The sequence below is a fragment of the Anomaloglossus baeobatrachus genome, chromosome 4 (assembly GCF_048569485.1).
Source record: "Anomaloglossus baeobatrachus isolate aAnoBae1 chromosome 4, aAnoBae1.hap1, whole genome shotgun sequence".
Lineage (NCBI taxonomy): Eukaryota > Metazoa > Chordata > Amphibia > Anura > Aromobatidae > Anomaloglossus > Anomaloglossus baeobatrachus.
Genome location: NC_134356.1, coordinates 3,963,640 through 3,989,345, shown reverse-complemented (window position 1 = coordinate 3,989,345; position 25,706 = coordinate 3,963,640). Strand labels below are relative to the sequence as shown.

The following is a 25,706-nucleotide window of genomic DNA, read 5'->3' as shown; positions in this document are numbered from 1 at the left end:
GACCCCTGCTCTACACCGACACACTGTAACGAGCGCCGCTCTACACCGACCGACACACTGTAACGACCCCTGCTCTACACCGACACACTGTAACGAGCGCCGCTCTGCACTGACACACTGTAACGACCCCCCGCTCTACACCGACACACTGTAACGACCCCCGCTCTATACTGACACAGTGTAACGAGCGCCGCTCTGCACCGACACACTGTAACGACCCCCGCTCTACACTGACACAGTGTAACGAGCGCCGCTCTGCACCGACACACTGTAACGAGCGCCGTTCTGCACGACACACTGTAACGAGCCCCCGCTCTGTACCGACACACTGTAACGAGCGCCGCACTGCACCGACACACTGTATCGAGTGACGCTCTACACCGACACACTGTAACGAGCGCCGCTCTGCACCGACTCACTCTAACGAGCACCGCTCTGCACCGACACACTGTAATGACCCCCACTCTACACTGACACACTGTAACGAGCGCCGCTCTACACCGACACACTGTAACAACTCCCGCTACACCGACACACTGTAACGAGTGACGCTCTACACTGACACACTGTAACCAGCCCCTGCTGTACACTAACATACTGTAACGACCCCTGCACCGACACACTGTAAGGACCCCCGCTCTACACTGACACACTGTAACAACCCCCGCTCTACATCGACACACTGTAACGAGCGCCGCTCTACACCGACACACTGTAACGACCCCCGCTCTACACCGACACACTATAATGACCCCCGCTCTACACCGACACACTGTAACGAGCCCCCGTGACGGGGTATGCAGCAGAGCAGTAAGGGATGCCAGGCCAAGGAACAATCCAAAGGGTTTTATTGGAACCACAAAGATAAAGCACCAAACATAAATATAAATCCTTAAAGTCTGCAAGGAGTCCACAACAAAACAAAAGATCCAGGGGCACCGCCTGGTATTCCACCGCCAGGGAAAATAAGGCAATGGTCCTGATATGAGTTCCTTGAGTCCAACAGGGGGAACAACAAAACACAATCCCACGTGGCCACTGATCTCCAGTCTGTGACAGTCCATACACAGGCTCTAGGATCCAGTCTCAGCAATAGATCCTAGTCCTTCTCCAGCCGAGATCCAACTAACTGACCTAACATGGGTCTCATTGTTCGTCTCTCCTGGGATCAGCCCCTTAGGTGGGCCCAACTCCCCCGAGACATCTGATACATGAATGGACTTTAGACTCCTGGCTCTGTTCTGTTTATCAAGTTGTGGTTGGAGAAGTCCCATGCTGAGAAGAACAAACAATTTCCCAGCAGAAGCAGCACAAAGGAGGGACAGACTATTACACCATGAGCACAGGCGGGGGAGGGACACGCTGTTACAACCCCTTCCCCCCTCAATTTGTGTACGGACTAGTGACCTCAACAGGTCACTTGTCAAGTGCTTGTAAACATGGCGGACCTGACTCAGGACTCCTCTTGCCTGGACAATCTGTCTGCATTTTGGTGTTGGCTGCCCCTTCTATATTGTATGGTAAAGTTATAGGGCTGCAGAGCCAGGCTCCATCGTAGTAAGCGTCCATTGTCCCCAGAGACTCTGTTCAGCCAGGTGAGGGGATTGTGATCAGTAACCACAGTGAATTCCCGTCCATACAGATACGGCCGTAGTTTCTTAAGGGCCCACACTACAGCCAGACATTCCTTCTCAACAGTTGCATAGGCCACTTCTCGGTCCAGCAGTTTCCTGCTGAGATAGGCGATGGGGTGCTCCTCCCCGGCTGCATTCACCTGGCTGAGGACAGCTCCCAGTCCATAAGCAGAGGCGTCCGTCCGCACATGATCCTGAGCCAAACTAGCAAGTTGAGCCAGAGTTTCCCGAAGCTTGAGGACATATGGAACAACAGGGCTCCTGTATCTTCAACTTGCCCCTCCCAATATTCCTTTAGCAGAGTTAAGGGTCCTCGGACCTTTCTTCCATAGAGTAGTTCAAAGGGGGAAAACCCAGTGGACTCCAGGAGAACTTCCCGATAGGCGAACAGGAGATGGGGTAGGTACTTCTCCCAGTCGGAATCCCTGCCAGTGAAGGCCCTTAGCATATTTTTCAGTGTTTGATTAAACCGTTCACAAAGTCCATTTGTTTGGGGATGATACGGGGTCGTTCGGATCGCTCGTACTCCACAGGTGCGCCACAGACACTGCACCAACTCTGACATGAACTGGGAGCCTTGGTCCGATAAGATCTCACTGGGGAATCCTACTCGGGTGAAAATAGTAACAAGGGCCTCGGCCACCTTGGCTGCAGATATACTTGACAAGGCCACGGCTTCTGGATATCGGGTGGCGTAGTCCACAACAGTGAGAATGTACTGCTTTACAGATTTACTTGGTTTAGCCAGAGGTCCAATGATATCGACAGCTACTCTTTGAAAGGGTTCTTCTATTATAGGGAGCGGTTGCAGGGGTGCCTTTGGGTGATCTCCGGGTCGCCCTCTACGCTGACATATGTCGCAGGTTCGGCAGAAATGCGCCACTGCTTGAGAAATTCCAGGCCAATAGAAAATTTGAGTCAATCGTCTCTCGGTGCGGGTTTTGCCTTGATGGCCAGCCGTAGGAATGTCATGAGCCAGGTGTAACAGGGCAATTCTGTATTCTGAGGAACAATCAGCTGTTTGCTATAAGTCCAGGGCTTATCTAGGGAGTCGGCGCTGGTAACTCGATACAGAAGTCCATTTTCTCTGATAATGTTTTCCCCATTTTCTCCTAACTGCCCTACTTCAGCCCGAGCTCTAAAGCTAGCCAGGGTGGGGTCAGACTCTACTGCAGCCCGAGCTCTAAAGCTAGCCAGGGTGGGGTCAGTCTCTACTTCAGCCCGGGCTCTAAAGCTAGCCAGGGTGGGGTCAGTCTCTACTTCAGCCCGAGCTCTAAAGCTAGCCAGGGTGGGGTCAGTCTCTACTTCAGCCCGAGCTCTAAAGCTAGCCAGGGTGGGGTCGGTCTCTACCTCTTGTCTAAACTGAACTTTATCCCAAGTGACATTCATACGAGACCCACAAGAAGAATCGCTCACCGGCTGTGACGGCAGTTCGGGTGGCCTCATTTCCATTGATGGGTTGAACACGTCCACATCTGCTGCTCTCTTGGCTTGACTTCTGGTTACCGCACCGACAAAGTGGCATTGAAGATTCCCCACATTTCCTAGAAGAACGTCTGCAGGAAGGCCGCTCATCACACCGATTATGCATTGTTTTGCCCCAAAGCCATAATCCAGGGGCAAACTCGCTCTTGGAATGTATCTTTGAGTACCTCCAGCCAATTCAATGGCAATTCCTGGTCCCTGTTGAATTGCTTCTGGTTGAATTACTCGGGGATCTGCGATGGTGAGGAAAGCCCCAGTGTCACGGAAGCCAACAACTCTTTGGCTATCCAGAATGACCTCCTGTAGATGTTTATGCTGAAGATCAGAAGAACGGGCGGCTGTGGCTCGCACCCCATAGACTCCTGGTAGGGAAGTCAACATATCAGAGTCACTTGGCAAATCATCAGGGAGTGAATCCAGCTCTTCTCCTGCTGAAGATGTCTGTAGATAATGGACAGGCAGAGGGGGTCTGCAGCTGTTCTGCCTCTGAGCACCTGGACAGTGAGCTTGCAGATGACCCAGCTGCCCACATCCATAACATCTGCGTTCTATGAGTCTTTCTCCACGTCGTACTCCCAAAGAGGAGGCAGGAGTAATGGGAGGCACATTCACACGGGGTCCGCCATGTGTTGGTAGTCTAGTGGGACGGTGAACATTGGAGGCCAAAGGACAAGGAACCTCTGGTGTTGGGGAGCTGGTAGTTTTTTTGTCACTGACTAGTAGCCTTTCCCATTGAGGCTTGATGGTGAGAAGCTCATCAGCTAGAACAGCAGCTTGTTCCACTGTCTCTGGTCTCCTCTCGCGCACCCATTCCCGGATCTCAGCGGGGCACCTGGCATAGAACTGCTCTTTCAGGATGACCTGGAGGAAGGTCTCCCAAGTTAAGGCCCCCTCTCCCTCCAGCCAGCGATGGCATACTTGTTTCAGTCTTTGGACATACATCTTGAAAGACACTTCCCCATCACAGGCTAATGTATGGAACTTAGTCCTATAAGTATCTGGGGTCACGGCATAATGTTCTAGAATGGTCTGTTTTATCTCCCCATACTCACAATTCCACTGAGGGTCCATAGCTCTATAGGCGTCGGCAGCTCTACCCTCCAAGAGGCCCACCAGGTGTCTGACTCGCTCTCTTTCTGGGACTTCCATTAATCCGGCACTGATGCTCAAAGTCCTGGAAGAAGCCCTCAATGTCGCCTGCAGCTTCATTAAATGGCTTAAAGTCCTTGCGGGACACTCTGGAGAATTCCCTCATAGTGGGTGCTGTGGTTACAGTCTGTCTGGAGCCTCTAGCTGCTTCCACAGCAAACCTCCTCTCCAGCAATGTCTTCTCTTGAGCTCTGCAAATGGCCTCCCTCTTATCTTCTATGGTGGCCTCATCTCCAAGCAGTGCCATCTCCTCATACCACACAACCCACTGACTTTTTTGGGTATTTACCTCCAGCTCCCGTCTTTCCTCCCCTTGCTGTGGAAATTGTTCCTCGGTGCCATCTTGCAGGCAAGCTCCTTCCAGAGCTTCAATTAGTTGCTCCTTAGAGAGTCCTTTGTAGCCGACTCCTAATTCAGGGGCCTTTGTTTGTAGGCTCCCCACAGTCCAGTTCCTGTATCCTGAGGTTCTGATTCCAGATGATAATGGGCTGTTGTCCTCCATTCCTTCTGCTCTGATCCCGCCGCTGCCAACCAGTTTGTGACGGGGTATGCAGCAGAGCAGTAAGGGACGCCAGGCCAAGGAACAATCTAAAGGGCTTTATTGGAACCACAAAGATAAAGCACCAAACAAATATAAATCCTTAAAGTCTGCAAGGAGTCCACAACAAAACAAAAGATCCAGGGGCGCCTCCCGGTATTCCAACAACAGGGAAAATAGGGCAATGGTCCTTATATGAGTTCCTTGAGTCCAACAGGGGGAACAACAAAACACAATCCCACGTGGCCACTGATCTCCAGTCTGACAGTCCATACACAGGCTCTAGGATCCAGCCTCAGCAATAGATCCTAGTCCTTCTCCAGCCGAGATCCAACTAACTGACCTAACATGGGTATCATTGTTCTTTTCTCCTGGGATCAGCCCCTTAGGTGGGCAGAAGAGTCCAACTCCGCCTGGACACTTGATACATGAATGGACTTTAGACTCTTGGCTCTGTTCTGTTTACCAAGTTGTGGATTGGAGAAGTCCCATGCTGAGAAGAACAAACAATCTCCCAGCAGTAGTACATACAGGACAGTCAAGGAGAGACAGACTATTACACCATGAGCACAGGCGGGGGAGGGACACACTGTTACAACCCCCGCTGTACACTGACACACTGTAACGACCCCCGCTCTACAATGACACACTGTAATGACCCCTGCTGTCTCCTCTGCAGATCATCGCCATGAAGGACGGATTCATTCTCCGAGAAGGAACCCTGAAGGATATTCAGAATAACGACAACGAACTGTACGAGCACTGGAAGACTCTGATGAACCGGCAGGACCAGGAGCTGGAGAAGGTACCACTGCCCTCCAGAGCTGCACTCACTATTCTGCTGTTACATTGTGTCTTATACTCCAGTAACCTCCAGAGCTGCACTCACTATTCTGCTGTTACATTGTGTCCTATCCTCCAGTCACCTCCAGAGCTGCACTCACTGTTCTGCTGTTACATTGTGTCCTATCCTCCGGTCACCTCCAGAGCTGCACTCACTATTCTGCTGTTACATAATGTCTTATCCTCCGGTCACCTCCAGAGCTGCACTCACTACTCTGCTGTTACATTCTGTCTTTTCCTGCATTCACCTCCAGAGCTGCGCTCACTTCTTGTCTTCCTCGCACAGGACACGGAGGCAGACCAGGCCACGATGGAGAGGAAGACCCTCAGAAGAGCCATGTATTCGCGGGAGGCCAAGGTGCATCAGATTGAGGATGAGGGGGAGGGTAAGTGCTCGGCACATGGGGGGCTTCGATCAGCAGGTCTTGGCCGGTCCCTTCCTATGAGGGGCTTCGTCTGCTATTGTCTCTGGTGTCAGCTTTGGTTCTCATCACACAGAGGAGGAAGAAGAGGAGGATGAAGAGGACGACATGTCCACCGCCCTGCGGCTGCGGACGAAGATGCCGTGGCGCACGTGCTGGCGGTACCTGACCTCGGGGGGCTACCTGCTGCTGTTCCTCATGGTTTTCTCCAAGCTGGTGAAGCACTCGGTGATTGTGGCCATTGATTACTGGCTGGTGCGCTGGACGTCCGGAGCGCAGAACCTCAGCAGCGCCGACGCCTACAACGTGACGGTAACTTGCGTGACATCATCAGAATGGCGCAACCGCTGGCGGCAGCCGTTCATGTGATCGCTTCCATCACAGGCGCGGAGGGATCGGGCGGAGCAGACGTATTACGTGGCCGGGTTCTGCGTCCTCAGCGCCTCCGGCATCCTGCTGTGCCTCATCACCTCGCTGAGTGTGGAGTGGCTGGGGCTGACGGCGGCGCGCAACCTGCACCACAACCTGCTGAAGAAGATCATCCTGGCCCCCATCAGGTGAGCACCCCCCTGCAGTGCTTCCTGGCACCCATCAGGTGAGCGTCCCCCTGCACTGCTTCCTGGCCCCCATCAGGTGAGCGTCCCCCTGCAGTGCTTCCTGGCCCCCATAAGGTGAGCGTCCCCCTGCAGTGCTTCCTGGCCCCCCATCAGGTGAGCGTCCCCCTGCAGTGCTTCCTGGCCCCCATAAGGTGAGCGTCCCCTTGCAGTGCTTCCTGGCCCCCATCAGGTGAGCGTCCCCCTGCAGTGCTTCCTGGCCCCCATCAGGTGAGCGTCCCCCTGCACTGCTTCCTGGTCCCCATCAGGTGAGTGTCCCCCTGCACTGCTTCCTGGCCCCCATCATGTGAGTGTCCCCCTGCAGTGCTTCCTGGCCCCCCATCAGGTGAGCGTCCCCCTGCAGTGCTTCCTGGCCCCCATCAGGTGAGCGTCCCCCTGCAGTGCTTCCTGGCCCCCATCAGGTGAGCGTCCCCCTGCAGTGCTTCCTGGCCCCTATCAGGTGAGTACCCCCCTGCACTGCTTCCTGGCCCCCATCAGGTGAGTGCCCCCCTGCACTGCTTCCTGGGCCACATCAGGTGAGTGCCCCCATGCACTGCTTCCTGGCCCCCATCAGGTGAGTGCCCCCCTGCACTGCTTCCTGGGCCACATCAGGTGAGTGCCCCCATGCACTGCTTCCTGGCCCCCATCAGGTGAGTACCCCCCTGCAGTGCTTCCTGGGCCACATCAGGTGAGTGCCCCCATGCACTGCTTCCTGGCCCCCATCAGGTGAGTGCCCCCCTGCACTGCTTCCTGGGCCACATCAGGTGAGTGCCCCCATGCACTGCTTCCTGGCCCCCATCAGGTGAGCGTTCCCCATCAGGTGAGTGCCCCCCTGCACTGCTTCCTGGCCCCCATCAGGTGAGCACCCCCCTGCAGTGCTTCCTGGCCCCCATCAGGGGAGCGTCCCCCTGCAGTGCTTCCTGGCCCCCATCAGGTGAGCGTCCCCCTGCAGTGCTTCCTGGCACCCATTAGGTGAGCGTCCCCTGCAGTGCTTCCTGGCCCCCATCAGGTGAGCGTCCCCCTACAGCGCTTCCTGGCCCCCATCAGGTGAGCGCCCCCCTGCAGTGCTTCCTGGCCCCCATCAGGTGAGCGTTCTCCATCAGGTGAGTGCCCCCCTGCACTGCTTCCTGGACCCAATCAGGTGAGCGCCCCCCTGCACTGCTTCCTGGCCCCCATCAGGTGAGCGTCCCCCTGCAGCGCGTCCTTGCTCCCATCAGGTGAGCGTCCACCTGCACTGCTTCCTGGCCCCCATAAGAAGAGCGTCCCCTTGCAGTGCTTCCTGGCCCCCATCAGGTGAGCGTCCCCCTGCAGTGCTTCCTGGCCCCCATCAGGTGAGCGTCCCCCTGCACTGCTTCCTGGTCCCCATCAGGTGAGTGTCCCCCTGCAGTGCTTCCTGGCCCCCATCAGGTGAGCGTCCCCCTGCAGTGCTTCCTGGCCCCTATCAGGTGAGTACCCCCCTGCAGTGCGGTTCCTGGCCTCCATCAGGTGAGCACCCCCCTGCAGTGCTTCCTGGCCCCCATCAGGTGAGCGTCCCCCTGCAGTGCTTCCTGTCCCCCCATCAGGTGAGCGTCCCCCTGCAGTGCTTCCTGGCCCCCCATCAGGTGAGCGTCCCCCTGCAGTGCTTCCTGGCCCCCCATCAGGTGAGCGTCCCCTGCAGTGCTTCCTGGCCCCCATCAGGTGAGTGCGCCCCTGCAGCGCTTCCTGGCCCCCATCAGGTGAGTGCCCCCCTGCACTGCTTCCTGGCCCACATCAGGTGAGTGCCCCCCTGCACTGCTTCCTGGCCCACATCAGGTGAGCGTCCCCCTGCAGTGCTTCCTAGCCCCCATCAGGTGAGCGTCCCCCTGCAGTGCTTCCTGGCCCCCATCAGGTGAGCGTCCCCCTGCACTGCTTCCTGGCCCCCATCAGGTGAGCGTCCCCCTGCAGTGTTTCCTGGCCCCCATCAGGTGAGCGCCCCCCTGAAGCGCTTCCTGGCCCCCATCAGGTGAGTGTCCCCCTGCAGTGCTTCCTGGCCCCCATCAGGTGAGCGTCAGGGTTGGTGAGGCCGCGTCACTCGTTGGCTGGGGACGTTTCTTGTGGTGGACATTGCTCGGGGGTTGGGGAGGCCACGTCACTCGTTGGCTGTGGACGTTCCTTGTGGTGGACATTGCTCGGGGGCCGGGGAGGCCGCGTCACTCGGGGGCTGTGGACGTTCCTTGTGGTGGACATTGCTCGGGGGCCGGGGAGGCCGCGTCACTCGTTGGCTGGGGACGTTTCTTGTGGTGGACATTGCTCGGGGGTTGGGGAGGCTGCGTCACTCATTGGCTGGGGACGTTTCTTGTGGTGGACATTGCTCGGGGGTTGGGGAGGCCACGTCACTCGTTGGCTGTGGACGTTCCTTGTGGTGGACATTGCTCGGGGGCCGGGGAGGCCGCGTCACTCGGGGGCTGTGGACGTTTCTTGTGGTGGACATTGCTCGGGGGCCAGGGAGGCCGCGTCACTCGGGGGCTGTGGACGTTTCTTGTGGTGGACATTGCTCGGGGGCCGGAGAGGCCGCGTCACTCAGGGGCTGCGGATGTTTCTTGTGGTGGACATTGCTCGGGGGCCGGGGAGGCCGCGTCACTCGGGGGCTGTGGACGTTTCTTGTGGTGGACATTGCTCGGGGGCCGGGGAGGTTGCATCACTCGGGGGCTGTGGATGTTCCTTGTGGTGGACATTGCTCGGGGGCCGGGGAGGCCATGTCACTCGGGGGCTGGGGATGTTTCTTGTGGTGGACATTGCTCGGGGGCCAGGGAGGCCGCGTCACTCGGGGGCTGGGGATGTTCCTTGTGGTGGACATTGCTCGGGGGCCGGGGAGGCCGCGTCACTCGGGGGCTGTGGACGTTCCTTGTGGTGGACATTGCTCGGGGGCCGGGGAGGCCGCGTCACTCGGGGGCTGTGGACGTTCCTTGTGGTGGACATTGCTCGGGGGCCGGGGAGGCCGCGTCACTCGTTGGCTGGGGACGTTTCTTGTGGTGGACATTGCTCGGGGGTTGGGGAGGCTGCGTCACTCATTGGCTGGGGACGTTTCTTGTGGTGGACATTGCTCGGGGGTTGGGGAGGCCACGTCACTCGTTGGCTGTGGACGTTCCTTGTGGTGGACATTGCTCGGGGGCCGGGGAGGCCGCGTCACTCGGGGGCTGTGGACGTTTCTTGTGGTGGACATTGCTCGGGGGCCGGGGAGGCCGCGTCACTCGGGGGCTGTGGACGTTTCTTGTGGTGGACATTGCTCGGGGGCCGGAGAGGCCGCGTCACTCAGGGGCTGCGGATGTTTCTTGTGGTGGACATTGCTCGGGGGCCGGGGAGGTTGCATCACTCGGGGGCTGTGGATGTTCCTTGTGGTGGACATTGCTCGGGGGCCGGGGAGGCCATGTCACTCGGGGGCTGGGGATGTTTCTTGTGGTGGACATTGCTCGGGGGCCAGGGAGGCCGCGTCACTCGGGGGCTGGGGATGTTCCTTGTGGTGGACATTGCTCGGGGGCCGGGGAGGCCGCGTCACTCGGGGGCTGCGGATGTTTCTTGTGGTGGACATTGCTCGGGGGCCAGGGAGGCCGCGTCACTCGTCGGCTGTGGACGTTCCTTGTGGTGAGCATTGCTCGGGGGCCAGGGAGGCCGCGTCACTCGGGGGCTGGGGATGTTTCTTGTGGTGGACATTGCTCGGGGGCCAGGGAGGCCGCGTCATTTGGGGGCTGGGGACGTTTCTTGTGGACATTGCTCGGGGGTTGGGGAGGCCACGTCACTCGTCAGCTGTGGACGTTCCTTGTGGTGGACATTGCTCGGGGGCCGGGGAGGCCGCGTCACTCGGGGGCTGTGGACGTTTCTTGTGGTGGACATTGCTCGGGGGCCGGGGAGGCCGCGTCACTCGGGGGCTACGGATGTTTCTTGTGGTGGACGTTGCTCGGGGGCCGGGGAGGTTGTATCACTCGAGGGCTGTGGATGTTCCTTGTGGTGGACATTGCTCGGGGGCCGGGGAGGCCATGTCACTCGGGGGCTGGGGATGTTTCTTGTGGTGGACATTGCTCGGGGGCCGGGGAGGCCGTGTCACTCGGGGGCTGCGGATATTTCTTGTGGTGGACATTGCTCGGGGGCCGGGGAGGCCGCGTCACTCGGGGGCTGTGGACGTTTCTTGTGGTGGACATTGCTCGGGGGCCGGAGAGGCCGCGTCACTCAGGGGCTGCGGATGTTTCTTGTGGTGGACATTGCTCGGGGGCCGGGGAGGTTGCATCACTCGGGGGCTGTGGATGTTCCTTGTGGTGGACATTGCTCGGGGGCCGGGGAGGCCATGTCACTCGGGGGCTGGGGATGTTTCTTGTGGTGGACATTGCTCGGGGGCCAGGGAGGCCGCGTCACTCGGGGGCTGGGGATGTTCCTTGTGGTGGACATTGCTCGGGGGCCGGGGAGGCCGCGTCACTCGGGGGCTGCGGATGTTTCTTGTGGTGGACATTGCTCGGGGGCCAGGGAGGCCGCGTCACTCGTCGGCTGTGGACGTTCCTTGTGGTGAGCATTGCTCGGGGGCCAGGGAGGCCGCGTCACTCGGGGGCTGGGGATGTTTCTTGTGGTGGACATTGCTCGGGGGCCAGGGAGGCCGCGTCATTTGGGGGCTGGGGACGTTTCTTGTGGACATTGCTCGGGGGTTGGGGAGGCCACGTCACTCGTCAGCTGTGGACGTTCCTTGTGGTGGACATTGCTCGGGGCCGGGGAGGCCGCGTCACTCGGGGGCTGTGGACGTTTCTTGTGGTGGACATTGCTCGGGGGCCGGGGAGGCCGCGTCACTCGGGGGCTACGGATGTTTCTTGTGGTGGACGTTGCTCGGGGGCCGGGGAGGTTGTATCACTCGAGGGCTGTGGATGTTCCTTGTGGTGGACATTGCTCGGGGGCCGGGGAGGCCATGTCACTCGGGGGCTGGGGATGTTTCTTGTGGTGGACATTGCTCGGGGGCCGGGGAGGCCGTGTCACTCGGGGGCTGCGGATATTTCTTGTGGTGGACATTGCTCGGGGGCCGGGGAGGCCACGTCACTCGTCGGCTGCGGATGTTTCTTGTGGTGGACATTGCTCGGGGGCCAGGGAGGTTGCATCACTCGGGGGCTGTGGATGTTCCTTGTGGTGGACATTGCTCGGGGGCCGGGGAGGTTGCATCACTCGGGGGCTGTGGATGTTCCTTGTGGTGGACATTGCTCGGGGGCCGGGGAGGCCGCGTCACTCGGGGGCTGTGGACGTTTCTTGTGGTGGACATTGCTCGGGGGCCGGGGAGGCTGCATCACTCGGGGGCTGTGGATGTTCCTTGTGGTGGACATTGCTCGGGGGCCGGGGAGGCCGCGTCACTCGGGGGCTGGGGATGTTCCTTGTGGTGGACATTGCTCGGGGGTTGGTGAGGACGCGTCACTCGGGGGCTGGGGATGTTTCTTGTGGTGGACATTGCTCGGGGGTTGGTGAGGCCGCGTCACTCGGGGGCTGGGGATGTTTCTTGTGGTGGACATTGCTCGGGGGCCGGGGAGGCCGCGTCACTCGGGGGCTGGGGATGTTTCTTGTGGTGGACATTGCTCGGGGGCCGGGGAGGCCGCGTCACTCGGGGGCTGTGGATGTTCCTTGTGGTGGACATTGCTCGGGGGCCGGGGAGGCCGCGTCACTCGGGGGCTGGGATGTTTCTTGTGATGGACATTGCTCGGGGGCTGGGGAGGCCACGTCACTCGTCAGCTGTGGACGTTTCTTGTGGTGGACATTGCTCGGGGGCCGGGGAGGCCGCGTCACTCTCAGTTTCTGTATTTAGTGGTACCTGTTTGGTTATGAGGTCCCCCTCCCCGGTGTTTGCGGCACGCCGGACTGTATAACGCTTCAGCGCTCATTATAATAGCTCTATATAGCAGTCATGTGACCTGTGATGTTCATTTATGTGTACTGTCCCTTTAAGAGTGGACCCCTGTGATACGTTAGGGTTAGGGTTCCCATGGACAAAACCAATGAAAAAAGCAGAGATCAGTATTTGATGAAAAAAACCTTTTCTGAAAAAACATCCTCCAATTCGGTAGTCTTTTCTACTAAATTTAGCAAAGATTATTTTTCTATAGTTAAAGGGGTGATTCACCCATATTTTTTATTGTCTAGATCGATATTATATTGAGAAACAATGTTTCTCTCAAATACCTTGTGTTGTCAATAGTGCCTGTGAGAGGCGATATTGCAGACTGCTGCTCCCCGTCCAGTGACGTACCCGTCCAATGCTGCCTCGTCACATCCGTGCAGCCAGCTACAGTCTTCCAGACTCTGAGCTGTGAGCGGCGTTTCACTGCTGTCACAGCCCATTTGCTCCCTGCTCCTCCTCCCCCCCTCCCCCCTCCCTCCTCCCTCCTAGCACAGCACGGCGCATCTCCTGCTCCCCCCTCCTCCTCCCTCCTAGCATAGCACGGCGTGTCTCCTGCTCCCCCCTCCTCCTCCCTCCTAGCACAGCACGGCGCATCTCCTGCTCCCCCCTCCTCCTCCCTCCTAGCATAGCACGGCGCATCTCCTGCTCCCCCTCCTCCTCCCCTCCTAGCACAGCACGGCGCATCTCCTGCTCCTCCTTCCTCCTAGCACAGCACGGCGCATCTCCTGCTCCCCCCTCCTCCCTCCTAGCACAGCACGGCGCATCTCCTGCTCCCCCCCTCCTCCTCCCTCCTAGCACAGCACGGCGCATCTCCTGCTCCCCCCTCCTCCTCCCTCCTAGCACAGCACAGCGCATCTCCTGATTCCCCCCTCCTCCTCCCTCCTAGCACAGCACAGCGCATCTCCTGCTCCCCCCTCCTCCTCCCTCCTAGCACAGCACGGCGCATCTCCTGCTCCCCCCTCCTCCTCCCTCCTAGCACAGCACGGCGCATCTCCTGCTTCCCCCTTCTCCTCCCTCCTAGCACAGCACAGCGCATCTCCTGCTCCCCCTCCTCCTCCCTCCTCGCACAGCACGGGCCGTCTCCTGCTCCCCCCTCCTCCTCCCTCCTAGCACAGCACGGCGCATCTCCTGCTCCCCCCTCCTCCTCCCTCCTAGCACAGCACGGCGCATCTCCTGCTCCCCCCTCCTCCTCCCTCCTAGCACAGCACGGCGCATCTCTTGCTCCCCCCTCCTCCTCCCTCCTAGCACAGCACGGCGCATCTCTTGCTCCCCCCTCCTCCTCCCTCCTAGCACAGCACGGCGCATCTCCTGCTCCCCCCTCCTCCTCCCTCCTAGCACAGCACGGCGCATCTCCTGCTCCCCCCTCCTCCTCCCTCCTAGCACAGCACGGCGCATCTCCTGCTCCCCCCTCCTCCTCCCTCCTAGCACAGCACGGCGCATCTCCTGCTCCCCCCTCCTCCTCCCTCCTCGCACAGCACGGCGCATCTCCTGCTCCCCCCTCCTCCTCCCTCCTAGCACAGCACGGCGCATCTCCTGCTCCCCCCTCCTCCTCCATCCTAGCACAGCACGGCGCATCTCCTGCTCCTCCCCTCCTCCTCCCTCCTAGCACAGCACGGCGCATCTCCTGCTCCCCCCCTCCTCCTCCCTCCTAGCACAGCACGGCGCATCTCCTGCTCCCCCCTCCTCCTCCCCTCCTAGCACAGCACGGCGCATCTCCTGCTCCCCCCTCCTCCTCCCTCCTAGCACAGCACGGCGCATCTCCTGATTCCCCCTCCTCCTCCCTCCTAGCACAGCACAGCGCATCTCCTGCTCCCCCCTCCTCCTCCCTCTAGCACAGCACGGCGCATCTCCTGCTCCCCCCTCCTCCTCCCTCCTAGCACAGCACGGCGCATCTCCTGCTCCCCCCTCCTCCTCCCTCCTAGCATAGCACGGCGCATCTCCTGCTCCCCCCTCCTCCTCCCTCCTAGCATAGCACGGCGCATCTCCTGCTCCCCCCTCCTCCTCCCTCCTAGCAAAGCACGGCGCATCTCCTGCTCCCCCCTCCTCCTCCCTCCTAGCACAGCACGGCGCATCTCCTGCTCCCCCCTCCTCCTCCCTCCTAGCACAGCACGGCGCATCTCCTGCTCCCCCCCTCCTCCTCCCTCCTAGCACAGCACGGCGCATCTCCTGCTCCCCCCTCCTCCTCCCTCCTAGCACAGCACGGCGCGTCTCCTGCTCCCCCTCCTCCTCCCCTCCTAGCACAGCACGGCGCGTCTCCTGCTCCCCCCTCCTCCTCCCTCCTAGCACAGCACAGCGCATCTCCTGCTCCCCCCTCCTCCTCCCTCCTAGCACAGCACGGCGCATCTCCTGCTCCCCCCTCCTCCTCCCTCCTAGCACAGCACGGCGCATCTCCTGCTCCCCCCTCCTCCTCCCTCCTAGCACAGCACGGCGCATCTCCTGCTCCCCCCCTCCTCCTCCCTCCTAGCACAGCACGGCGCATCTCCTGCTCCCCCCTCCTCCTCCCTCCTAGCACAGCACGGCGCATCTCCTGCTCCCCCCTCCTCCTCCCTCCTAGCACAGCACGGCGCATCTCCTGCTCCCCCCTCCTCCTCCCTCCTAGCACAGCACGGCGCATCTCCTGCTCCCCCCTCCTCCTCCATCCTAGCACAGCACGGCGCATCTCCTGCTCCCCCCCTCCTCCTCCCTCCTAGCACAGCACAGCGCATCTCCTGATTCCCCCTCCTCCTCCCTCCTAGCACAGCACAGCGCATCTCCTGCTCCCCCCTCCTCCTCCATCCTAGCACAGCACGGCGCATCTCCTGCTCCCCCCTCCTCCTCCCTCCTAGCACAGCACGGCGCATCTCCTGCTCCCCCCCTCCTCCTCCCTCCTAGCACAGCACGGCGCATCTCCTGATTCCCCCTCCTCCTCCCTCCTAGCACAGCACAGCGCATCTCCTGCTCCCCCCTCCTCCTCCCTCCTAGCACAGCACGGCGCATCTCCTGCTCCCCCCTCCTCCTCCCTCCTAGCACAGCACGGCGCATCTCCTGCTTCCCCCTTCTCCTCCCTCCTAGCACAGCACAGCGCATCTCCTGCTCCCCCCTCCTCCTCCCTCCTAGCACAGCACAGCGCATCTCCTGCTCCCCCCTCCTCCTCCCTCCTAGCACAGCACGGCGCATCTCCTGCTCCCCCCTCCTCCTCCCTCCTAGCACAGCACAGCGCATCTCCTGCTCCCCCCTCCTCCTCCCTCCTCGCACAGCACGGGCGCGTCTCCTGCTCCCCCCCCTCCTCCTCCCTCCTAGCACAGCACGGCGCATCTCCTGCTCCCCCCTCCTCCTCCCTCCTAGCACAGCACGGCGCATCTCCTGCTCCCCCCTCCTCCTCCCTCCTAGCACAGCACGGCGCATCTCCTGCTTCCCCCTTCTCCTCCCTCCTAGCACAGCACAGCGCATCTCCTGCTCCCCCCTCCTCCTCCCTCCTAGCACAGCACGGCGCATCTCCTGCTCCCCCCTCCTCCTCCCTCCTAGCACAGCACGGCGCATCTCTTGCTCCCCCCTCCTCCTCCCTCCTAGCACAGCACGGCGCATCTCCTGCTCCCCCCTCCTCCTCCCTCCTAGCACAGCACGGCGCATCTCCTGCTCCCCCCCTCCTCCTCCCTCCTAGCACAGCACGGCGCATCTCCTGCCTTCCCCCTCCTCCTCCATCCTAGCACAGCACGGCGCATCTCCTGCTCCCCCCCCTCCCTCCTCCCTCCTAGCACAGCACGGCGCATCTCCTGCTCCCCCCTCCTCCTCCCTCCTAGCACAGCACGGCGCATCTCTTGCTCCCCCCTCCTCCTCCCTCCTAGCACAGCACGGCGCATCTCCTGCTCCCCCCTCCTCCTCCCTCCTAGCACAGCACGGCGCGTCTCCTGCTCTCCCCTCCTCCTCCCTCCTAGCACAGCACGGCGCATCTCCTGCTCCCCCTCCTCCTCCCTCCTAGCACAGCACGGCGCATTCTCCTGCTCCCCCCTCCTCCTCCCTCCTAGCACAGCACGGCGCGTCTCCTGCTCCCCCCTCCTCCTCCCTCCTAGCACAGCACGGCGCGTCTCCTGCTCCCCCCTCCTCCTCCCTCCTAGCACAGCACGGCGCATCTCCTGCTCCCCCCTCCTCCTCCCTCCTAGCACAGCACGGCGCATCTCCTGCTTCCCCCTTCTCCTCCCTCCTAGCACAGCACGGCGCATCTCCTGCTCCCCCCTCCTCCTCCCTCCTAGCACAGCACGGCGCATCTCCTGCTCCCCCCTCCTCCTCCCTCCTAGCACAGCACGGCGCATCTCCTGCTCCCCCCTCCTCCTCCCTCGTAGCACAGCACGGCGCATCTCCTGCTCCCCCCTCCTCCTCCCTCCTAGCACAGCACAGCGCATCTCCTGCTCCCCCCTCCTCCTCCCTCCTAGCACAGCACGGCGCATCTCCTGCTCCCCCCTCCTCCTCCCTCCTAGCACAGCACGGCGCGTCTCCTGCTCCCCCCTCCTCCTCCCTCCTAGCACAGCACGGCGCATCTCCTGCTTCCCCCTCCTCCTCCCTCCTCGCAGAAGGCTGCAAGCAAGAGACATGCTGTGAGGGAGGAGGGAGGAGGAGCAGGGAGCAGATGGGCTCAGACTGTAGCCGGCTGCACGGATGTGACGAGGCAGCATTGGACGGGTACGTCACTGGACGGGGAGCAGCGGTCTGCAATAGCGCCTCTCACAGGCACTATTGACAACACAAGGTATTTGAGAGAAACATTGTTTCTCAATATAATATCAATCTAGACAATAAAAAATATGGGTGAATCACCCCTTTAATATTGCAAATAAATTCTTGCCCATTTTGACTATCGATAATACCTTAAAAAACATTCTAGAGGATGGTGTAAAGTTTGTTCTAGGGGATGGTGTAAAGCTTGTTCTAGGGGATGGTGTAAAGAAGCCGCACCATAGGTTGGATTTTGTCTCCCAGTGACCACTTAAACAAAATTTCTCAGAATAAAAACTACAATGCAAGAACGTGGCTTTCCACTACTGGGTCCTACAAGTGTGGACACAAATTATGCGCTTTGTGCAAACATATGTACAATTCAAAGAAAATGTTTTCTTGTACATCAAAAAAAGAATTTAATATTAAAACCTTTATGAATTGTGGATCCAGTGGGGTCATTTATTTGATCACCTGCACCTCCTGTGATGTACAATATGTAGGGAGCACAAGTCGCACATTAAGAACATCTCTATGATATAACAAGCATCAGAAGCGCAGCACTTTACCAGTGTGCACAGGGGCAATGTAAGCAGCTGTCAGGTGATTGGTTGTCACATGTTTCTTTTTGGCTATAAACATTTGTGTTCACTCATGATGTTAGATGACTAAGGACATGCGCTGTCCGGAACGCGGCTTCCTTTCCATTCATGTGAATTGGTTTTATCGCTTTTAACCTTGTTGAAATAGAAGTCGCAGTTGCTGGGTTTTCATTCCCTCCATGCTGTGGATCTGCCTCCATCCGTGCAGCGTCTCAGGATCACATCTTTATATTGGGGTGAGCTTTTTGTTCGTTTACTCCCTGTGATACATTGTATCCTTTTCTGCAGGTTCTTTGACACGACGCCGCTCGGACTGATCCTAAATCGCTTCTCGGCCGATACAAACATCATTGATCAGGTGAGACGGCGGCGATTACAGCGCTCAGTAATGACGTACCCCATTACTGACGTGACCCTTGTGTCCCCGCAGCACATCCCCCCCACCCTGGAGTCGCTCACCCGCTCCTCCCTCCTCTGCCTCTCCGCCATCGGGGTCATCAGCTACGCAAACCCCCTGTTCCTGATCGCGCTTCTCCCTCTCGGCGTCGCCTTCTACTTCATCCAGAAATACTTCAGAGTCGCCTCCAAGTGAGTATGGGCTCCCCGAGCAGATAACGGGGACCCCAACATTCCCCTCCCCGAGCAGATAACGGGGACCCCAACATTCCCGGCCCCGAGCAGATAACGGGGACCCCAACATTCCCGGCCCCGAGCAGATAACGGGGACCCCAACATTCCCGTCCTCGACCAGATAACGGGGACCCCAATATTCCCGTCCTCGAGCAGATATCGGGGACCCCAACATTCCCGGCCCCGAGCAGATAACGAGGACCCCAACATTCCCGGCCCCGAGCAGATAACGGGGACCCCAACATTCCCGTCCTCGAGCAGATAATGGGGACCCCAACATTCCCGTCCTCGAGCAGATAACGGGGACCCCAATATTCCCGTCCTCGAGCAGATATTGGGGACCCCAACATTCCCGGCCCCGAGCAGATAACGGGGACCCCAACATTCCCGTCCTCGAACAGATAACGCAACATTCCCGTCCTCGAACAGATAACGGGGACCCCAATATTTCCGTCCTCGAACAGATATCGGGGACCCCAACATTCCCCGGCCCCGAGCAGATAACGGGGACCCCAACATTCCCGGCCCCGAGCAGATAACGGGGACCCCAACATTCCCGTCCTCGAGCAGATATCGGGGACCCCAACATTCCTGTCCCCAAGCAGATAATGGGGGCGCAAACATTCATGGGCTCGAGCAGATAATGCGGGGTGGTGTGGAGACACGGGGGTCAGCGGGTGCTCTTCTGTGGAGACGCGGGGGTCAGTGGGTGCTCTCCTGTGGAGACGCGGGGGTCAGTGGGTGCCCTCCTGTGGAGACACGGGGGTCAGTGGGTGCCCTCCTGTGGAGACGCGGGGGTCAGTGGGTGCTCTCCTGTGGAGATACGGGGGCCAGTGGGTGCCCTCCTGTGGAGACACGGGGGTCAGTGGGTGCCCTCCTGTGGAGACACGGGGGTCAGTGGGTGCCCTCCTGTGGAGACACGGGGGTCAGTGGGTGCTCTCCTGTGGAGACGCGGTGGTCAGTGGGTGCCCTCCTGTGGAGACACGGGGGTCAGTGGGTGCCCTCCTGTGGAGACGCGGGGGTCAGTGGGTGCTCTCCTGTGGAGATACGGGGGCCAGTGGGTGCCCTCCTGTGGAGACACGGGGGTCAGTGGGTGCCCTCCTGTGGAGACACGGGGGTCAGTGGGTGCCCTCCTGTGGAGACACGGGGGTCAGTGGGTGCTCTCCTGTAGAGACACGGGGGTCAGTGGGTGCTCTCCTGTGGAGACACGGGGGTCAGTGGGTGCCCTCCTGTGGAGACACGGGGGGTCAGCGGGTGCTCTCCTGTGGAGACAGCGGGGGTCAGCGGGTGCTCTCCTGTGGAGACGCGGGGGTCAGCGGGGTGCTCTCCTGTGGAGAGGCGGGGGTCAGCGGGTGCTCTCCTGTGGAGACGCGGGGGTCAGTGGGTGCTCTCCTGTGGAGACACGGGGGCCAGTGGGTGCACTCCTGTGGAGACACGGGGGTCAGTGGGTGCCCTCCTGTGGAGACGCGGGGGTCAATGGGTGCACTCCTGTGGAGACGCGGGGGTCAGTGGGTGCTGTCCTGTGGAGACGCGGGAGTCAGTGGGTGATCTCCTGTGGAGACGCGGGGGTCAGTCGGTGCCCTCCTGTGGAGACACGGGGGTCAGTGGGTGCCCTCCTGTGGAGACACGGGGGTCAGTGGGTGCCCTCCTGTGGAGACACGGGGGTCAGTGGGTGCTCTCCTGTGGAGATACGGGGGTCAGTGGGTGCCCTCCTGTGGAGACACGGGGGTCAGTGGGTGCTCTCCTGTGGAGATACGGGGGTCAGTGGGTGCTCTCCTGCGGAGACTTTATTGGATCCCACCAGTCACAGGCAAATAACACAAAACCCTGCAAACCACTCGATGTAGCAGAGTCTCACCTTCCGCTGGTCACCGGGGAGTAGAATATTGGGGTTTTTGGAGCCTCCAGGGCCACATCCCCCCAAACCAGCCCCACCGAGAACAGGACAGGGACAAGTGTGGGAGGATTCACAGCACAGCATGGTCTGTAGCCCAGGAACTGAATCATCCCACCCTGGGTTTCTTCCAGCTGAATCCTAGGATCCTCGGTGGTGATCCTGCACAATATAATCCAGTTTCAGATCCCCTAAGAGCCTAGGCTGGTAATGGATTCCACCTGGGACCTAAACCCCTGAATTGCAGCCATGTAACAAAGAACCACCTGGTGACCCCAACATTCCCTTCTTATCTCCCGAGCACCAGGGAATGTGGTCTCACCGGATTGGTGGAATAAGGCTGTGCTCTGATTGGCTGACATTCCAATCCGCATAGGTAATTCTCTTCTGAGTGAGGTAGACAGAGAGGCCGAGGGGGAAATACACAACCTCACACAATGGATGGCTCCGATAGTCCTGGAGAAAACAATGACTCAACAAACACCAGTTACCACACCACAGGGACCCATGTCTGGCCAAATTAAGAACATTAACCTGTTATGATTCAGGGACCGAGGAGGATCAGAAAATGCGGAATCCCAAAAGGTAACAGAGTGGCTGGAACCTTAACGGACTGTAGACCTCATCCTGACACACAACTAGAAATAGCCGTGGGACGTGCCTACGATGACCTGGACGCCTCGACACAGCTGGAGAACTAAATAATCTCACAGATACAGATATAAAAAAGCTAATCTGCCTCAGAGCAGTCCCCAAAGATAGATAGATAGCCCCCCACATGTAAAGGCTACAGTGATATAGAAAAACACAATACAAAGCTAGAAAACAGATTCAGCAAAGGTGAGGCCCAAACTTTCTTTATAGGAAAGGATAGGAATGAGCAACTGTCTGCAGCCGTAAAAACCCTAATAAATACCAGCACGACTGATATGGAAAAATCCTGAGATCACACAACCTCTCCCCCACTGTATCAGCACTCTGATGTTACTAGGAGCCAAAAACACTAATACAGATGAGAGACTGAATAATACCAAGCATGACAAACACAATACATAACACAATCATGGAGCTAAGTATACAGACACTCCCAGTAGGGAATGATCCCATTACACCAGGAACTCCACACAGACAAAATAGGAATCAAGCATTACTATCAAAGCAGAAAAAAACACCAAGAAAGTGGAAACAAACAGCAGAGGTACAAAGACCACTTATCTGAGAGGAGTTCTGGAAGTGAGCAGAGCTGGTTACAGAATGTCCTCACTACACAGGAGACCATTGACCACCGGCAAGTAACAAGAGAAAGCTACTCAGTTATATAGTCCCAGTCTGACCCTGATTGCCAGTCCTCTACAGGTGTGTGGCATTCATTCCACACATCAACTGCACCGCCAGCACTGACCACAAGAGGGAGCCCCAAACTGGAAAACATATTCACAACATTAACCCCTGACAGACATTTTACAGGGCTGTATCTTCACAGGGGGCACCCAGCATTCCTGGCCCTGAGCAGATACTGGGGGGCTCCCAACATTCCTGGCTCCGAGCAGATGACAGGGGGCTCCAGCATTCCCAGTCCAGAGCAGATGATGGGGGGGGCTCCAGCATTCCTGGCCCCGAGCAGATAACAGGGGACCCCAGCATTCCCAACCCCAGAACAAATAACAGGGGACCCCAGCATTCCCGGCCCCTGAGCAGATAACAGGGGACCCCAGCATTCCCGACCCCAGAACAGATAACGGGGGGTCCCAGCATTCCCGGCCCCCGAGCAGATAACAGGGGACCCCAGCATTCCTGGCCCCCGAACAGATAACAAGGGACCACAGGATTCCCGGTCCAGAGCAGATAACAGGGGACCCCAGCATTCCTGGCCCCCGAGCAGATAACAAGGGACCACAGGATTCCCGGCCCCGAGCATATAATGGGGGACCCCCGCATTCCAGACTCTGGATCTGTGGCTCCAGGGCAGATCTACTATCAGGGTGTCGGCACATCCGGGGTGGCATGTACAAGGCAGCCGACCCCATGCTAATGATGCTGGCCCTTTAAGTGGCGCTCCTCGCAGACCCCGCACACGTTATCACCCCCATCCTCCGTGTATTCCAGGGATCTCCAGGAATTGGATGATAACACTCAGCTTCCTCTGCTCTGCCACTTCTCGGAGACGGCTGAGGGGCTGACCACCATCCGCGCCTTCAGGTATCTGCCATGTTTCATGCCTAGGAATAGTGCAGTGTATGATGCTGGCAGCAGAGTAATCATCCTCCACTCATCACCCATAGACACGAGTCCAGATTCAAGCAGCGGATGCTGGAGCTGAGCGACACCAACAACCTGGCCTATCTGTTCCTGACCGCGGCTAACAGGTGGCTGGAGGTCCGGACGGTGAGGATACACTGTGTCCGTCATCCATCCACACTGCGCCCATCATCCATCCACACTGCGCCCATCATCCATCCACACTGCGCCCATCATCCATCCACACTGCGCCCATCATCCATCCACACTGCACCCATCATCCATCCACACTGCGCCCATCATCCATCCACACTGCGCCCATCATCCATCCACACTGCGCCCATCATCCATCCACACTGCACCCATCATCCATCCACACTGCACCCATCATCCATCCACACTGCGCCCATCATCCATCCACACTGCGCCCATCATCCATCCACACTGCGCCCATCATCCATCCACACTGCGCCCATCATCCATCCACACTGCGCCCGTCATCCATCCACACTGCGCCACACTGCGCCCATCATCCATCCACACTGCATCCATCATCCATCCACACTGCGCCCATCATCCATCCACATTGCGCCCAATATCCATCCTCACTGCGCCCATCATCCATCCACGCTGCGCCCATCATCCATCCACACTGCCCCCGTCATCCATCCACACTGCGCCCATCATCCATCCACACTGCGCCCATCATCCATCCACACTGCGCCCGTCATCCATACACACTGCGCCCGTCATCCATCCACACTGCGCCCATCATCCATCCACACTGTGCCCATCATCCATCCACACTGCGCCCATCATCCATCCACACTGCGCCCATCATCCATCCACACTGCGTCCATCATCCATCCACACTGCCCCCATCATCCATCCTCACTGTGTCCATCATCCATCACACTGCACCCGTCATCCATCCACACTGCACCCGTCATCCATCCACACTGCACCCGTCATCCATCCACACTGCGCCCATCATCCATCCACACTGCGCCCATCATCCATCCACACTGCGCCCATCATCCATCCACACTGCACCCATCATCCATCCACACTGCGCCCATCATCCATCCACACTGCGCCCATCATCCATCCACACTGCGCCCATCATCCATCCACACTGCACCCATCATCCATCCACACTGCGCCCATCATCCATCCACACTGCGCCCGTCATCCATACACACTGCGCCCGTCATCCATCCACACTGCGCCCATCATCCATCCACACTGCGCCCATCATCCATCCACACTGCGCCCATCATCCATCCACACTGCGCCCATCATCCATCCACACTGCACCCATCATCCTTCCACACTGCGCCCATCCACACTGCACCCATCATCCATCCACACTGCACCCATCATCCATCCACACTGTGCCCATCATCCATCCACACTGCGCCCGTCATCCATACACACTGCTGTGCAGCTGTACATGATCTGTATATTTTTATCTCCCCTCCTAGGATTACTTGGGCGCCTGCATCGTCCTTACAGCGGCCGTCACCTCCATCACTTCTGGACTCACCTCAGGCATCGTCGGACTGGGCCTCACCTACGCCTTGACGGTTTGTGTTTCTCCAGACTGCAGCTCTGGAGGTGACTGGAGGATAAGACACGATGTAACAGCAGAATAGTGACTGCAGCTCTGGAGGTGACTGGAGGATAAGACATGATGTAACAGCAGAATAGTGACTGCAGCTCTGGAGGTGACTGGAGGATAAAGCATGATGTAACAGCAGAATAGTGACTGCAGCTCTGGAGGTGACTGGAGGATAAGACATGATGTAACAGCAGAATAGTGACTGCAGCTCTGGAGGTGACTGGAGGATAAGACATGATGTAACAGCAGAATAGTGACTGCAGCTCTAGAGGTGACTGAAGGATAAGACATGATGTAACAGCAGAATAGTGACTGCAGCTCTGGAGGTGACTGGAGGATAAGACACAATGTAACAGCAGAGTAGTGACTGCAGCTCTGGAGGTGACTGGAGGATAAGACACAATGTAACAGCAGAACAGGGACTGCAGCTCTGGAGGTGACTGGAGGATAAGACACAATGTAACAGCAGAACAGGGACTGCAGCTCTGGAGGTGACTGGAGGATAAGACATGATGTAACAGCAGAACAGGGAGTGCAGCTCTGGAGGTGACTGGAGGATAAGACATGATATAATAGCAGAATAGTGAGTGCAGCTCTGGAGGTGACTGGAGGATAAGACATGATATAATAGCAGAATAGTGAGTGCAGCTCTGGAGGTGACTTCTCGTACAGGGGGTGCTGTGTAATATTTCGGGGGTCCTCTCTGTAGGTCACTAATTACCTGAATTGGGTGGTGCGGAATCTCGCGGACCTGGAGGTTCAGATCGGAGCGGTGAAGAAGGTGAACAGTTTCCTGAACATCGAGTCTGAGTGTTACGAGGGGACCTTGGGTACGACATTCGGGGGTCTCGCTGTGCCCGGTGGGTGAGGTCTCCTCCTCTTAAATCCTCTGTGCTGATGTGCTGTGATTCCAGATCCGCAGCAGGTACCGGACGATTGGCCGAAGACCGGAGAGATCCAGATCAGCGACTTGTGCGTGCGATACGAGAGCAACCTGAAGCCGGTGCTGAAACACGTGAAGGCGTACATCAAACCGGGCCAGAAGGTGACCCCCATCATCCACAGGGACTCTACTGTGTGCTCACAGGTCCTGTGCAGGGCGATGTGTCACCATGGTTACATCTCACCTCACTCACAGGTCCTGTGCAGGGCGATGTGTCACCATGGTTACATCTCACCTCACTCACAGGTCCTGTGCAGGGCGATGTGTCACCATGGTTACATCTCACCTCACTCACAGGTCCTGTGCGGGGCGATGTGTCACCATGGTTACATCTGACCTCACTCACAGGTCCTGTGCGGGGCGATGTGTCACCATGGTTACATCTGACCTCACTCACAGGTCCTGTGCAGGTCGATGTGTCACCATGGTTACATCTCACCTCACTCACAGGTCCTGTGCGGGGCGATGTGTCACCATGGTTACATGTGACCTCACTCACAGGTCCTGTGCAGGGCGATGTGTCACCATGGTTACGTCTCACCTCACTCAC

The 25,706-nt window shown here is 58.7% G+C and overlaps 1 protein-coding gene across 1 annotated transcript in view; it reads left to right on the top strand.

Moving 5' to 3' along the window:
• ABCC9 (ATP binding cassette subfamily C member 9) overlaps positions 1-25,706 on the top strand; it is a 132,811-nt gene that overhangs the window by 91,328 nt on the left and 15,777 nt on the right. The window contains exons 7-17 of the mRNA XM_075342467.1: positions 5,486-5,611; positions 5,936-6,035; positions 6,148-6,383; positions 6,456-6,628; positions 18,119-18,188; positions 18,261-18,418; positions 22,461-22,553; positions 22,637-22,739; positions 24,077-24,178; positions 24,923-25,043; positions 25,128-25,258. Coding sequence (XP_075198582.1) covers positions 5,486-5,611; positions 5,936-6,035; positions 6,148-6,383; positions 6,456-6,628; positions 18,119-18,188; positions 18,261-18,418; positions 22,461-22,553; positions 22,637-22,739; positions 24,077-24,178; positions 24,923-25,043; positions 25,128-25,258 — 1,413 coding nt within the window. The remainder of the gene's footprint in view (positions 1-5,485; positions 5,612-5,935; positions 6,036-6,147; positions 6,384-6,455; positions 6,629-18,118; positions 18,189-18,260; positions 18,419-22,460; positions 22,554-22,636; positions 22,740-24,076; positions 24,179-24,922; positions 25,044-25,127; positions 25,259-25,706) is intronic.